This window comes from Equus asinus, chromosome 21 (genome assembly GCF_041296235.1).
Source record: "Equus asinus isolate D_3611 breed Donkey chromosome 21, EquAss-T2T_v2, whole genome shotgun sequence".
NCBI classification, from domain to species: domain Eukaryota; kingdom Metazoa; phylum Chordata; class Mammalia; order Perissodactyla; family Equidae; genus Equus; species Equus asinus.
In genome coordinates, this window is record NC_091810.1 from 80956305 (window position 1) to 80970685 (window position 14381).

The 14381-nt window shown below is 45.2% G+C and overlaps 1 protein-coding gene across 2 annotated transcripts in view; it reads left to right on the top strand.

Moving 5' to 3' along the window:
* The window catches only part of LOC106823199 (inhibitor of carbonic anhydrase), a 53899-nt gene that overhangs the window by 16706 nt on the left and 22812 nt on the right, over positions 1-14381 (top strand). Inside the window, exons 1-6 of one of the 2 annotated variants that reach the window (XM_014828742.3) lie at positions 135-358; positions 6955-7127; positions 10713-10821; positions 11731-11892; positions 12916-13063; positions 13893-13948. In XM_014828742.3, coding sequence (XP_014684228.1) covers positions 316-358; positions 6955-7127; positions 10713-10821; positions 11731-11892; positions 12916-13063; positions 13893-13948 — 691 coding nt within the window. In that variant the 5' untranslated portion in view covers positions 135-315. Of the gene's footprint in view, positions 1-134; positions 359-6954; positions 7128-10712; positions 10822-11730; positions 11893-12915; positions 13064-13892; positions 13949-14381 lie in introns of those variants that run through there. The other variant, XM_044755146.2, reaches the window with a different exon arrangement.

A 14381-nucleotide genomic window follows, 5' to 3' on the forward strand; every position in this document is an offset into this window, starting at 1 on the left:
CGGAGGTCCAGCTCCGGGCGCTGGGCAGAGGGGGCAGCAGCGGGGCGGTGGCGAGGGGTCGGCTTGCGGCCCTACAGCCCCGCGGCGGGCCAGGGCGGCTGGCAAGCTGCCCCGGGGAGGTGCGGTGTGGGGGGTGTGTGTGTGTGTGTGTGTGCGTGTGCGTGTGCGTGGCTAGGGCAGTCAGCCCAGAAGGGGGAACCCTTTGGAGGAGGCGGGCCCTACCGCCCCCCCCCGCCCCGCCCCGGCCCCCGGGGGCAGGTTACAGGTGGCCGAGGCGCGGGGAGCCGAGTCGGTGTCGCGCGCCCGCAGCGGAGAATGAGGCTCGCCATCTGCGCGCTGCTGTACGCGGGGGCCCTGGGTGAGTGCGCACTGGGAGCCAGGCGGATGGGGACCGGGAGCCAGCCAAGGGTCAGCCATAGCGGGACACCGCGCTGCCTGGATCTAAAGGGCGCCGAAGCAGCCTGGCGCCTGGCTGGCCCCATAGTGCCTTCTACCCGCCGGGGCACCGGGTGCACCCGTGCACCTGCCACACTTTCGTTCGTCTTTTCGGAAACCTGTTAGCCTAGAGCAGGGGTTCGCAAACTAAGACCAGTGGGCCAGATCCCGCCAGCCGCCTGATGTACAGCTGGGTGAGCCAAGAATGTTTTCACATCTTTAAGTGGTTGAAAGAGAATCAAAAGAACAATATTTTTGACACATGAAAATTATATGAAATTCGGATTTCAGTGCAGGTAAATAAAATGTTTTGGGAGCACACATGCTCTTTCAGGCAAGTATTGTCCATGGATGCTTTCAGGCTTCGACGGCAGAATTGAGTACGTGCCCGGAGACTGTGTGGGCCACAAAGCCTGAAATATTTACTTGCTAGCCCATTACAGAAGCAGTTCATGATCCCTGACCTGGAGGCTTTTGATCCCTTCACGGTGAAGGAAACAGGGTCAGGTGACAGATGGGATTTTTCCCAGGGCCTAGGGTCAGTATCATGTGGGAGAAGGGCAGGTATCTAACCAGAAGGATTTTTCCTGCTCTGTACCGTACACTGCCTCCCATCCCTCCACACACTCCAGAGGTAGAGGAATGTAGGGGGAAAACAATACCCTAGAATGGGATCCACCTGCCACTCAGTACTGTGCGACTATAGGTGGTCCCTTGACCTCTCTGAGCTGGTTTCCTCATCCGTTCAGTAGGAATGCTTTTTCACAACCCACAGTTGCTGTGAAGGTGAAATGAGGTAATGTACCTAAAGGCAGAGCTCTAGACGCAGGTGAGTTATCACTGGTAAAAATCCTGCACAGGGCCCCTTCCTGTGTTGGGGGGGGGCGGGGCGGTGCACAGTGCTCAGGGCTCTTGGCTGGGTCACTGTAAGGAGGGTAATAGTAAGAAGTGGATGGGCTCATGCGTGTGAAGAGCCCTTCCTGACACAACCGCGGTACATTCTCCGCAGCCGTGGTTCTCCGGCCTCAGGCTGTCTTAAATAACTTCTGGGGTGGGGTGTCTCACAGGAGGTGTGGGCTAACCTGGGCAGGGCAGAGGAAGGGGAAGGCAGGAGGGGCAAGGAGTGCCACAGGGGGGCCCTCTCTGGCCGAGTACTGCCACATGGGGCCTCACAGTGAGCTCTGCTGGGGCTGGGGAGACGGGAAAGGTAGGGTACAGCTGTGGCCGGATGGTGGCTACCAGGACATCAGAGTGCAGCGCGCCCACCTCCCACATTCTTCCTGAACAGAGCTTGTGTTATTTGTTCTCCCTCCGCCGCCTTTCCTGGCAATGTCAGGCACTGACCCAAAGTTCATTTTCCCAATCTCCTCAGTGTTTACAAATCAGAGGCAAGAGCGGCCTGGCCCCTCCCTCCCTGCCTCATTCCCTCCCTCTTGGCCACTGGACGAGGCCGGAATATGGGATGTGCATTCTTCAAAGCTCAGTGTTCTTTTCCAACAAAAACTCTTCTGGTGGCAAATGAGAAAAATGCAACCAAACCAGCTTAAATTAAAAAGATCAAGGGAGAGGGAGTGATTATTAGTAGGTCTTGCAAGAGCCAAGAACCAGGGACTCAGAACAGGCTATACCCCGACCTCGGCCTCCACCTCCTTTCTTGGCCGTTTGCTCTTCTGGGGCTTAAGAGCTTTCTCCATGCAGTGAACATGTGGCCAGTGGCAGCTTCTCCCTTCCAGGATCGGTTCAAACTATTCACCGCGGGCTCTGGTTGCCCCTTCTTGAAAGTGCCGCATGGTTGGGTGGAGTGTTATTGATGATGGGCCTAGTCTAGCTTACTCAACTCTAGTTTACCCTTAGCTGGCTTGCACACACTCTCTTTCTCTTTCTTTTTAAAATCACTTTTATTGAAGTGTAATTTACTTATAAGAAAATGTACCATTTTAAGTATATATGCAGTTGAATAAATTTTGACAAATATACCTACCCATGTAATTACCACCACAGTCAAGGTACAGAATATTTCCATCACTCTCAAAGTGTCCCCTCCCCCTCCCCAGTCATTCCCACTTTCTACCACTATAGACAGGTTTTGCCTTTTCTAGGATTTCACATAAATGGAATTGTACAGTACATAGTCTTTTGTGTCTGGCCTTTTCTGTGTTGGTATAATTGTTTAGAGATTCATCCACGTTGCTGCATGTATCAAAGTTCATTCTTTTTTATTGCTGAGTAGTATTCCATTGTATGACTTTACCCCAGTTTGTTTCCCCGTTCACCTGTTACTGGATGTTTAGGTTGTCTCCAGTTTGGGGATATTATGAAAAAAGTGGCTATGAGCATTTAGTGTATGAGTCTTTTGGTGGGCATATGTTTTCATTTCTTTTGGTTTAATATCTAGGAATAGAATTGCTGGGTCATAATGCTAAGTGTATGTTTAACTTGTCAAGAAAATGTAAGTGTATTTTTAACTTGTTAAGAAAATGCCAAACTTTTTTGAGGAGTTGTACCATTTTCGTTCCCACCAGCAATGCAGGAGAATTTCAGTTGCTCCACCTCCTGCTAACACTTGGTGTTGTCAATCTTTTCACATTTAGCCATTCTAATAGGTGAGTTGTGGTATCTCACTATAGTTTTAACTTGCATTTCTCTGATGAGTAATGATATTGAGCACCTTTTCATGGTTTTATTGGCCACCTTTGTATCTTCTTTGATAAAGTATCTGTTCAAATCTTTTCCCATTTTTAAATTGGATTATTTGACTTATTATTGAGTTAAAAAGCCCTTTATATATTCTGGATACAATCCCTTGGTCAAATAGATGTATTGTGGTTATTTTCTCCAAGTTTGTGGCTTAGCTTTTCATTTTCTAAATGATATCTTCTGAAGAGCAGATGTTTTACATTTTGATCAGGTTCACTTATCAAATTTTTATTTTTTTGTTGTTATGCCTTGTTTCCTCTCTAAAAGTATAGTTGGCTACCCCCAAAGTTGCAGTATTTTCTTCCTTGTTTTATTTTAGATGTTTTATAGCTTCATCTTTTATGTTTTGGTCTATGATTCATTTTCAGTTAATTTTTGTGTCTGGTGTGAAGTAAGGGTTGAGATTCATTTTTCTCATATGGATATCCATTGATTCCAGGACTTGCTTTTGAAAAGAATAACCATGTCCCACTGAAGGATGATGAACCTCAAAAATATTATGTTAAATGAAAGAAACCAGACACTAAAGGCCACACATTATATGATTTCATTTATATGAAACATCTGGAAAAGGTAAATCTATAGAGACAGAAAGCAAATTGGTGGTTTCCAGAGGCTGGGGAGAGGGGAATGGCACTGACTGCTTGATGGCTACGGGATTTTCTTTGGGGATGATGAAACTATTTTGGAACTAGATAGAGGTGGTAGTTGCACAACATTGTGAGTGTGCTAAATACCACTGAAAGGATTTTGTTGTTTTTGTTTAAAGAGTGGTCAACTCTGTTCTGGCAGGTAGTCATATTATCCGTAGATCAGCTGAATTTTTTCAAGACTAGTTTTCAAGATTTTTAGACTTTATTCTAGGGTGAATTTAGCTTACTTCTGAACTCTGTAGTAAATGCACTGTTTATTCAATGAGATTTTTCTCTACTCTAAATGATGGGAACTCAAATGATTCCTAATCCCATTTGAGCTCTAGGAAATCTTTGGCTTAGGCTCCTCATTAAAGTTTCTTCCCTGGTGGTTGTCTTTGCCTGAACTTTCCAATGCTCGAATTGGCATTTAGCCAGAATCTCAAGGGTATGCAGATTTCTGGATCTCAGTCTCTCTCTCCTGTCTCTTTTTGCACTTCCCTGCTCTTTGGCACACTGTGCTGCAGATTCTCCTTGCTTCAGCCTTACCCACCTATGATCTCTGTCTCCTCGACTTGGTAAAGCCATCTGGCTATTTGTCTTTCTCCTCTCTGCCCTGCCATCTGGAAATTTTGTCCAGGAACTAAGCTGGGGTGATTATAACATTCACCTTATTCGTTTCCCTTTGCTTAGGGATCATAGTCCTCTACTTCCTGTGGTCCAATATTTTTAAACAGTTTTTTCATACTTTTTTTTTTTTGGTTGTTTAAAGTGTTACGGCAAGTCCCATATCAGTTACTCTTTCACAGGTGGAAGCAGAAGTCCATATTGCTGTTGGTTTTTTGTTCTGTTTTTATTTTTATTTTTTGCATTTTTTTAGTTCTCTGTTTTAAAACCATGTTTCTGTCAAGACTTTAGCTTTCTTTAGCAAACTTCATTCACCCTGTTTTACACTCACGCTTAAAAAAATTAGAAGTGCAAAAGCTACAGTTTTAATCATTTGAACATAAGCACAGTGATGACTAAAAATACAGACTTTCAAAAAGGCTTTACCAATAAGTGCATGTCTTAGAAAGAGAAAAAAACTGCAGTTGTATGTCGTAGCTCTTTGTATAACTTAACCTGCTCACAAAGCTATTTTCATTTATAGAGTTGTCTTGTCTCTGCTGTTGCCAGTTGTCTCTAAGCACAAAATGTTTTAACAATCTATATTAGCAAGCAGAGTAAGGTGTTTGGAAAGGCTCAAAATGCACATGTGAGCTGTTGTTACTCCAGACGTTTCAATTCTGCAGGGCACGTGGCCTGGGTGATTCCATTCCCTGGCTTGCTCTTCTTGCCCTGGGCTGCTACTATCAAAGGCTATTTCAAATATAGCTGAGTGGCTCCTTTTGTCACTCCCTGTCTTTGGTATGGGATTCTGTCTAAGGAAATTTGGCATCTGCTGTCCCATGTCTTTTGATATTTTCTACTTACAGACGGTTAAAAGGCAGTACACATTTCAGACTCAAGCAAACCTGGGTAGTTCAAACATTAGCTTCATCTCAAGTTATTTAATGTCCTTGACACAGGTTTTTTTCTTTTCTTTTCTTTTTTCCCCTAATCTCATCTACAAAACGAGAACATCAATATTTAAATGGCAGGACAATTGTGGACATTAGAGGAGGGTAATGTTTTTGCCACACTGCCTGACATCCACGGCCTCATCAGAAGCTGGGAGCTGTTACTGCCATAGCTTTCATCTTCTAGATTTAATTTAAAATGACATTTTGCTCAAATACTGCAGATTTGTAAACAGCGTTTTGTCTTTGTAATATTCTCTACACTAATTACTACAGCTTAAAATGCCAGTGAAATAAACAGGCACTGATTTCAATGCTCCAGCAATTAGTACCACGTAAGGTCAGAGCATCCAATGTCAGGATACGGACTAAATCACGAGGCCCACAGCTTCCTTCCCATACGATTCGTTTTCTTTTTTAAGGTGAAATTTACAAATATAAAATTAATCATTTAAAAGTGTGCAATTCAGTGGTGTTTAACACACTCACAATGTTGTGCAACTACCACCTCTATCTAGTTCCAAAACAGTTTCATCATCCCCAAAGAAAATCCCGTAGCCATCAAGCAGTCAGTGCCATTCCCCTCTCCCCAGCCTCTGGAAACCACCAATTTGCTTTCTGTCTCTATAGATTTACCTTTTCCAGATGTTTCATATAAATGAAATCATATAATGTGTGGCCTTTAGTGTCTGGCTTCTTTCATTTAACATAACATTTTTGAGGTTCATCATTCTTTTTTTTTCTTATTTTACTTGTTTATTTATTTAATTTATTTTTTGATGAGGAAGAGTGGCCCTGAGCGAATGTCTGTGCCAATCTTCCTCTATTTTATATGTGGCACACCACCACAGCGTGGCTTGGTGAGCAGTGTGTGTAGGTCTGTGCCAGGGATCCGAACCTGTGAACCCCAGGCTGCTGAAGCAGAGAGGTGGAACTTAACCACTATGCCCCTGGCCAGCCCCTACTTCATCCTTTTTATGGCGGAATAATATTCCATTGTCTGGTTATACCACGTTTTATTTATCCATTCATCTGTTGAGGTACATTTGGATTGTTCCCACCTTTTGGACGATTGCAAATAGTGCTACTATGACTATTTGTGTAATGCATGTATCTGAGTACATGTTTTCACTTCTTTTTTCTTTTTAAAAGATTTTATTTTTTCTTTTTTCTCCCCGCAGCCCCCTGGTACATAGTTGTATATTTATTTTTAGTTGTGGGTCCTTCTAGTTGTGGCATGTGGGATGCCACCTCAGCATGGCTTGATGAGTAGTGCCATGTCCACACCCAGAATCCAAACCAGCGAAATCCTGGGCCGCGGAAGTGGAGTGCGCGAACTTAACCTCTTGGCCACGGGGCCGGCCCCTGTTTTCACTTCTTTTGGGTATATGTTTAGCAGTAGAATTTCTGCATCATATGGTAATTCTATGTGTAACTTTTTGGGGATGCTTTTGGCTTTTCTCTCCAAGAGGAAAGGCAAAATCAGAGAAATGGGACCTGACAATTTATGAGCCATGCAGCCAATCCAATTTGTACCACACAGTCAACACTTGACCTTGTCTTTAACCTCTTCCACCAGCAGAGAAAGGTGAGTGCTATGGGTCCCTTCAACCTCTGGCCTCTCTCCCCAGGGCTGTGCCTGGCTGTCTCTGTGAAAACTGTGAGATGGTGCACTGTGTCAACTCATGAGGCCAGTAAGTGCTCCCCTTTCAGCCAGAATATGAGAAGAGTCGTTCCAGCAGATGGTCCTCATGTCGTCTGTGTGAAGAGAACCTCCTACCTGGAGTGCATCAAGGCCATTGCGGTAAGTCACTGCTGCCTAAAGGAGAGCAGAAGAAAACCCATACCTTCCCTTTCTTTTTCTGGACTTATATTGTTTATTGCTTCAGTACAACATTCTCCCCATGGGAACTAGACCGTGCTATAGAGGAGAAAGAAATAAGCTGAAAACCTGAAAGTACAGGGACTGTAGAGAAAAATATAGGTGCTCTTTAATAGTAAAAACAATAATAATAATAATAATTAAAAACAAATAGAGAAGGATTCAGTGAAAATGCCTATGGTAAAGCAAAGACAGAATTGCAATGGAAGAGAAATCTATAAAGACTCAGAAAAAAACAAGAAGCTCTAGTGTCACTCTTATTCCCTAACATTGTTTTTGGAATTTCCTGGTACTGCAGTCATATATAAAATGCATATGAAGGGAAACAAACAAAATATCAATATTTTCAGATGATTGCATGTTTAGAAAGTATAGTGGAATCAAGAGAAGTGTTACTATAATTATTTATTAATGAATAAATTAGTTTGGTAAAAAAATATATCACAATTAATGTCATTTTCATATGTCAACAGTTATTAGTTGGGGAAAAATAGCCCGAAATTATCACCTCATTTACTTTTAAAATACTGTACAAAAAAAAAGTTTCAGAAAAAAAAGTCATATGAGAGATCCATAAGATTCTTATAAATATAATACAAAAGTCTGGGACAGGGGCCGGCCTGGTGGTGCAGCGGTTAAGTGCACACATTCTGCTTTGGTGGCCCGGGGTTCGCCAGTTAGGATCCCGGGTGCAGACGTGGTAGGCGTCCCACATATAAAGTAGAGGAAGATGGGGACGGATGTTAGCTCAGGGCCAGTCTTCCTCAGCAAAAAGAGGAGGATTGGTGGCAGATGTTAGCTCAGGGCTAATCTTCCTCAAAAAAACAAAAACAAAACAAAAGTCTAGGACAAATGAACAATATTTATTAATAAATTAAAACATATACCATATTCCTAGATGGGAAGAGTAAATATCATATACTTGAATATTCTCCCAAAATTAATAAATTTTATATAATTTTCATCAAAATACGGTCTTTTTAAAAGAATCAATAAAATAACTATAAAATCTTAAGAAAAAGCACATGGATGAGAATATAAATAGTATTATGGAAAAGAAAATTAGCTGTGGGTGACTAAGGCCAACCTGAAACTGTAACAGACTTAAATCACAGTGTTACAAAGAACTGGGTCCTGGTGCAGACGTAGAAGACCTGAGAGACAACAAAATTTGGATACATTCCCAGCTTCTGTATAAACTTCCATCTATCTAATTATTTACATGATATAATATAGATGCAGACCATGATAAATGTCCAACATCAGGAGACTGGGGCCCTAGGCTTAATATATTTAGGTAAGATACACACAGATTTAGATAGATGCATGATACGACAAACTTTCCAAACAAACCGCTGAGAAAGGATTCTTTAGCTGGACAACTGGGCAGCCACTTAGAAAAAAAAGTCAAGGGAAATTTTTAATCCGTTTACCAAAATAAACCCCCAGCTTGAATCTGGGAGTTGACTCAATCTAACAGAGATGGACATAAGAAGATAAATCACAAAAGTAGACAAATTCGGAAATGTAAAAATTTTAAATCTGTGACAAAGAAAAAAATTTTTAAAGCCCTAAGCCTACAAAAAAATACATTCATATCGACTGTGACAAAACAGTATGTTGTAAAAACTGTATAAAGATGTCATTTAAATTTACAAGAAATGCTTAAGAATAACAAGCTATAAACAAAGCACTCACAGAAAAGAAATTACAGCTAACAGACGAAATAATAAAGGAAAATGCTCACCCTTTTTAATAATTGAAGAAATGCAAATAAAACAATTCTTAAAATAACATTTTATACCTGGTAATGTAAGGACATTTCTTATATGACAGCATTTCTTGCTGGTAGGTTTGCATGAAATTGGTACGCATTGCTACTGTCATTCTACATTTCTACATCATTTCTGGAAAACAATTTGGAAATATTCAGTAAGGGTCATAAAGATGAACACAAACTTTGATTTACTTATTTTTCTCTAATTCATATACAAAGAGAGGAGGATTGATTTGTTACAGGAATTTGACCTTATGCAATTGTGGGAGCTCGTTAAAGAATCTCTATGAGACTATTGTCTCAGCATCTGAGGTTGGAACCTGAGGAGGAGGCAGTCAGGAGTGGAAGATGTGTATAAAGTGGAGAAGAACAAGAAGAACCTGGAACCACAGGCATGAGCTGGAGCCCACGGAGATGGACTGAAACCAGTGTCCATTCTTATTGCTTCTGACCTTGATGGTGCTCACCAGGCCCAGTGGCCTTCTTGGTCCTTTACCTTTATACTAAATCCCTCCCTTTCTTAAGTTGATTTAAGTTGAGTTCTGATACATGCAACTAGTGGAGTACCAACTTTATACATGTTTATATTTATTTTATATAAACACACACATACATATATGTGATGAAAAACAAAACTCAGAGTAAATTTTAAAGATCTTATTGGCTTTATTCAATGATTCATGAATCAGGCAGCATCCAATCCAGCAGGTAGAAAAGAGCTCCAAAGAGCTGTACAAAGAGAGACTTCTATAGGCAGAAGGGAGCAGGAACAAGGAGGTTTTACTAGGCAACAAGGTGGATTGGTTGTGGCAAGGTCATCTTTCTTTAGGGGATGGTGGGCGTCTGTCAGGCCCATGGCCTCACCAGTGCTGATCAGGTGATTCCAGATTGACTAGTTTAAGATTCCATTTCTGGGAGAGGCTGAAACTGTAGTTAAGTTAAGTCTCGATTTGGTGACATGGGACTTAGCATAAGCAACTCCTTTTTCGGCCTATTGTCTTGTTTTTAGCACATATGTATGTACACACATATATATGTACATGTGTTGTAAAATATATATAAGAAAAAATGGGGTGGGGAAAAGGAGGCAAATATATAGAAACACAATACTAAATTCAGAAAAAGCCAAATAATGTTAAATGTCAATTAAGAAATGAATAAAAAGAATGATTTCCATGATGAGTAGGGAAATGATCCAACCTCCTTTCCGAGAGGAGGCTGTGAGCTTGCTGCCTCTTGCAGGAAGGAAGGAATCCTTGGCTGACAGATCCTTGAAAAGGAATCTAGATCTGAAAGAGCCTTTGAAAGTCAAAACGTGACTTCTTGAGGAGGAAGCATTGTGCAATTTATTCACTCTCTAATCCAACAGACATTTGTTGAACACCTGCTTCCGGTAGGTGCTGGGATTCAGGAGGACAAAAACAAAAAAAAAATGTAAGCCTTGGTGGAGCTTACATTGCAAACGGGAGGGCGGACAATAAAGAAAGTTTGTCAGATGGTTGACAAGGGCTGAGGAGAAAAACCAAGGGGCATCCAGCGTTCGTGAGTTAGTAGTTAGGAGTGTTGCTGGAGAAAGGCTCACGGAGAAGGTGACATTGGAGCCAACGCGAGGGAGGCGGAGGAGGTCTGAGCCATGCAAGTATCTGTGGGCAGGTGTCCTTGGCAGAGGGCAGGTGAGCCCTCCTCAGAGCGGAGGGGCTCCATCCGTGGGCTGGTCTCTTCTCTTCCAGGCAAAGGAAGCAGACGCTGTGACCATCGATGGAGGTTTGGTGTTTGAAGCAGGCCTGGCCCCCTACAACCTGAAACCCGTCGTGGCAGAGTTCTATGGGTCAAAAAGAGGTGTGTTCTCCCCGGGGACCCAGGTCTCTGGTCTGACACTGCAGCCATGGGGGAGACAGTGACTCGGTCAGCGTTACACATGCAAGGAACAAACTTGCAGGAGCTCTTTGGACTGAAGGAGGCTGTCACCTGTGCTGACCCATGAGGGCTGGATGCTGGCTCTCTGGGAAGCTGTGAACTTTGTGTGTCCTGATGGACATGCCCTTGGTGCTGCTGGAGGAGAGGGGGAGTGCTGTCCAGAGTCCGTCATCCAGTGGGATTGCATCAAAGGAGGCCCGTCACTGGAGACACACGGGCTCTGACAGCCTCTTCCCTGTGCTCAGTCCCCTGCAGGTGCTACAGAACACGGGCCTGTGTCTGTAGTGAGGAGAGGTTTGGAGACAGTCGAAGAGTGGGGCTTTGCCTCCTCCCCATACTTATCCATTAGTGTCATCGGTGTGTGCGTGAGCACAGCCCGCCTCAATTTGACTCCAACTTGCAGGGTCCTGGCAAAATCCTGCGTCTTTCCTCTCACATCTTCACCTTTGTGTCTGGGCTGCAGACAGAGAAGCAGAGAGTGGAGAAAAGCCCTTTGGGAGAAACAGTAACATCACAAGGACTAGGAGCTGAAGCTCTCTCTGAGAGCACTCTGTAGGCCCTGGAAAGCTGGTGCCCTCCCCCCATACTGGCTCATGTCTCCAACGGCTTGGAGGGGCCAGCAGAAAAGGAGCTAGTGTTTATTGACTTGCAAAGGGACAGTTTTCTTTCTCCTGTCAATCAAAGGCTTTTTTCCTTTCCTTTTCTGCCTGCTTACCAGGGGTTGGTGCAGGTCCTAGGATCCCCTCAAGTTCCCCATTGCACACTCCAGAAGGTTAGTAGCGACAATGTGGCATCTTCCTTTGGCCTTTCTTTTTCTCTGCTCCTTTGCAGATCCACAAACCCACCATTATGTCGTAGCCCTGGTGAAGAAGGCCAGCGACTTCCAGCTGAACCAGCTCCAAGGCAAGAAGTCCTGCCACACGGGCCTTGGCAGGTCTGCTGGGTGGAACATCCCTATCGGGTTGCTTCTTCCCTCTGACCCCTTCCAAGAAGGTAAGCTGGCTGGGGCTGTGTGCCTGCAGGCAGGGCTCCGACTCCAGTCGCCCATACGGATTGTATTGGGGCCATACGATCACTGTCAGGTGAACGTGCCTTAGGTGGGGACTTGGGACAAAGGCAAGGGGGGCTGAGTGGACGGAGCCATGAGTTTTTGTGTACTCCAGTCTTCTTGGTGGTTGTGATGACCCAAGGTGAGCCTAGGTGCCCTTTCAGCCCTTGAAAGGTGAAGGCCAGATCTGTCTGTGCTCTGCAAAAGTGCGTCTTTCTGAGTCCAGCCAGCTCTGGAACATGCATGTTTCTTCCGTAACAGGGACAAGGGGCTGCTGGGATCAAATGGAGTGCTGAGCCTGGGCCACAGCTCTGCCCATGTTTGCCCTCTCTTGGGGTTCCCACTTGCCTCAGTGTCAGACTCTGCTGGATGTCTGTCTGGGCGGTTGTGAGGTGGCTGTTGAGATGCCCCCACTCCCCGCTAGGCAAGTTATCCCAACCCACTCCTGTGGGTTCCCGGAAGAGGGATCCCCATGAGCCACCACAGCCCCTTGATCACAGAAGGGGAGAAGGGTGGGTGGGACCATGTCCTGAGGTAAAGGGTGCTGTCAAGGGTTCCTGTCGTGGTTAGAGTTCTGCCCGGCCCCCCTAGAGCCTCTGTGTTTTTAGTTAACAAGATGAGGGGCGCTAGGATGCAACTTGACTCAGTGTAGGTCAGCAGCTCTTGTGCCCTGCAGTGGAGAGGCAGGGAAGTGTCTCACGGGCTGGAGCCCTTGGCCCATGTTGTGAATGTGATGTCTGAATGCACAGGGACCCCGGTCATCTACTCCCTTGGGCACCCGCACTGTCAGCCACCTCTGGCAGGCTGCACCTGGCCGGCCCATGAATACTCACTTCTTCAGGACAGTCCTGGGAAGTGTGTGCAGCAGACTCATGGGCTCTCACATACAGCCGCTCACTCACACGCATGCACAACCCAGAGGCCCCGGCCAGCTCATGCCCTGAGGTCTGTGTGTCTGTGTTGAGCAGCAGTGGCCAAGTTCTTCTCCAGCAGCTGCGTCCCCTGTGTGGATGGGAAGAAGTTCCCCAGCCTGTGTCAACTGTGTGCGGGGAAAGGGACAGACAAGTGTGCCTGTTCCTCCCAAGAACCGTACTTCGGCTATTCAGGAGCCTTCAAGTGAGTGAGACCCCTCTGCTCCTCCCTCTCACACTAAGGATGGGGAAACTAAGGCACACGGAGTAGACAGGGCCTGCCCCGTCCACCTAGAGCATCAGTGTGAAACCCCCGTCCTGAGTGCTTCCCACGACCCACCCTCACTCCTAACCATCCTGAGGAGCAATCTTCTGTGTGGGAGCCCCTCCTGTCTCCCCAGAGTCTGAGATCTGCCTGTGTTGCCCTCCTGGACCAGGGAGGGCTGAGGGGACAGACCTGTCTCTGGGACTCTGGGATCCACAGACACAGGCTCGGGCTCCTGGCCGGGCCAAAGGCCAGGACCTCCTGGCCTGCTTCTTTCTGCCTGAGCATCTCCCCGTGTCAGGGACATGTGCCTGCCTCTCCCCGGCTCCCTCTCAGCCCCTTGAGGGCACCTCTCCATACTCCATGCCTGTAAGAGAAATGGCTACCACTAAAAACTGGAGTGAAATTGGCTAGGAATCCAAGACGATCCAGAGTTTTTATCCTCCATGTAAAAGACTTTAAACTTTTACTTAAAAAAAAAAATCTGTTGCTATAGGCTGGCTTGGAAGAGGAAGGTGACGGTCCCTCCCCAGAGTGGCCTGGGCTGTGGCTCACGGGGCTCCTGCCTGCTTCCGACCTGGGCTTGGCTGTGGGGATTCACAGCCCCTCACACAGGGCCATCGCCTCTGTGGGGACAGTCAGAAGCCCAGGAAACTGTGGGCAAAGCCCTGTGAGCCAGTGGTCCCGGCAGAGCCTCAGAGGGCTGCATGGGGGAGGGAGAAGCCCGAGTCACAGACGGTGGCCTGAACACAGGTGTCCTGTCCCTCAGGTGTCTGCAGGATGGTGCGGGGGATGTGGCCTTCGTGAGGCATACGACCGTGTTTGGTGAGTTCTGGATGGAGGAAGAATCATGTGGGCCACAGCCTGGCCCGGGGAACTGGTTCCTGCCTGAAAGTTTCCTTCCGTCTAGAGATGGGTGACAAGATCTTTAATGAAACAGGAGAATTTTTGTATAAAAAAATTTCTGTTCTTTTGTACTTTGTTTAGTGCTCAAATTATTCAGTCTATAAATCTACTAAACAAATTTTCTGAGCATTTAAACCATACTTACCAGCTAGTAAGACAACACAAGTTTTAATAATCAAATTCTCTTGTCACCGAAATATCAATTTCAAATTTAATCACATACTCCTGAACACTTCATTATAAATGGCTCCTAAATTCTTCAAACACGCAAATTATTTTAATGATTTCAAAACTTATTAGCACATCTACAATTAAATCTGTTGCAACAGCTTCATTACCATGGGCAAAAAAG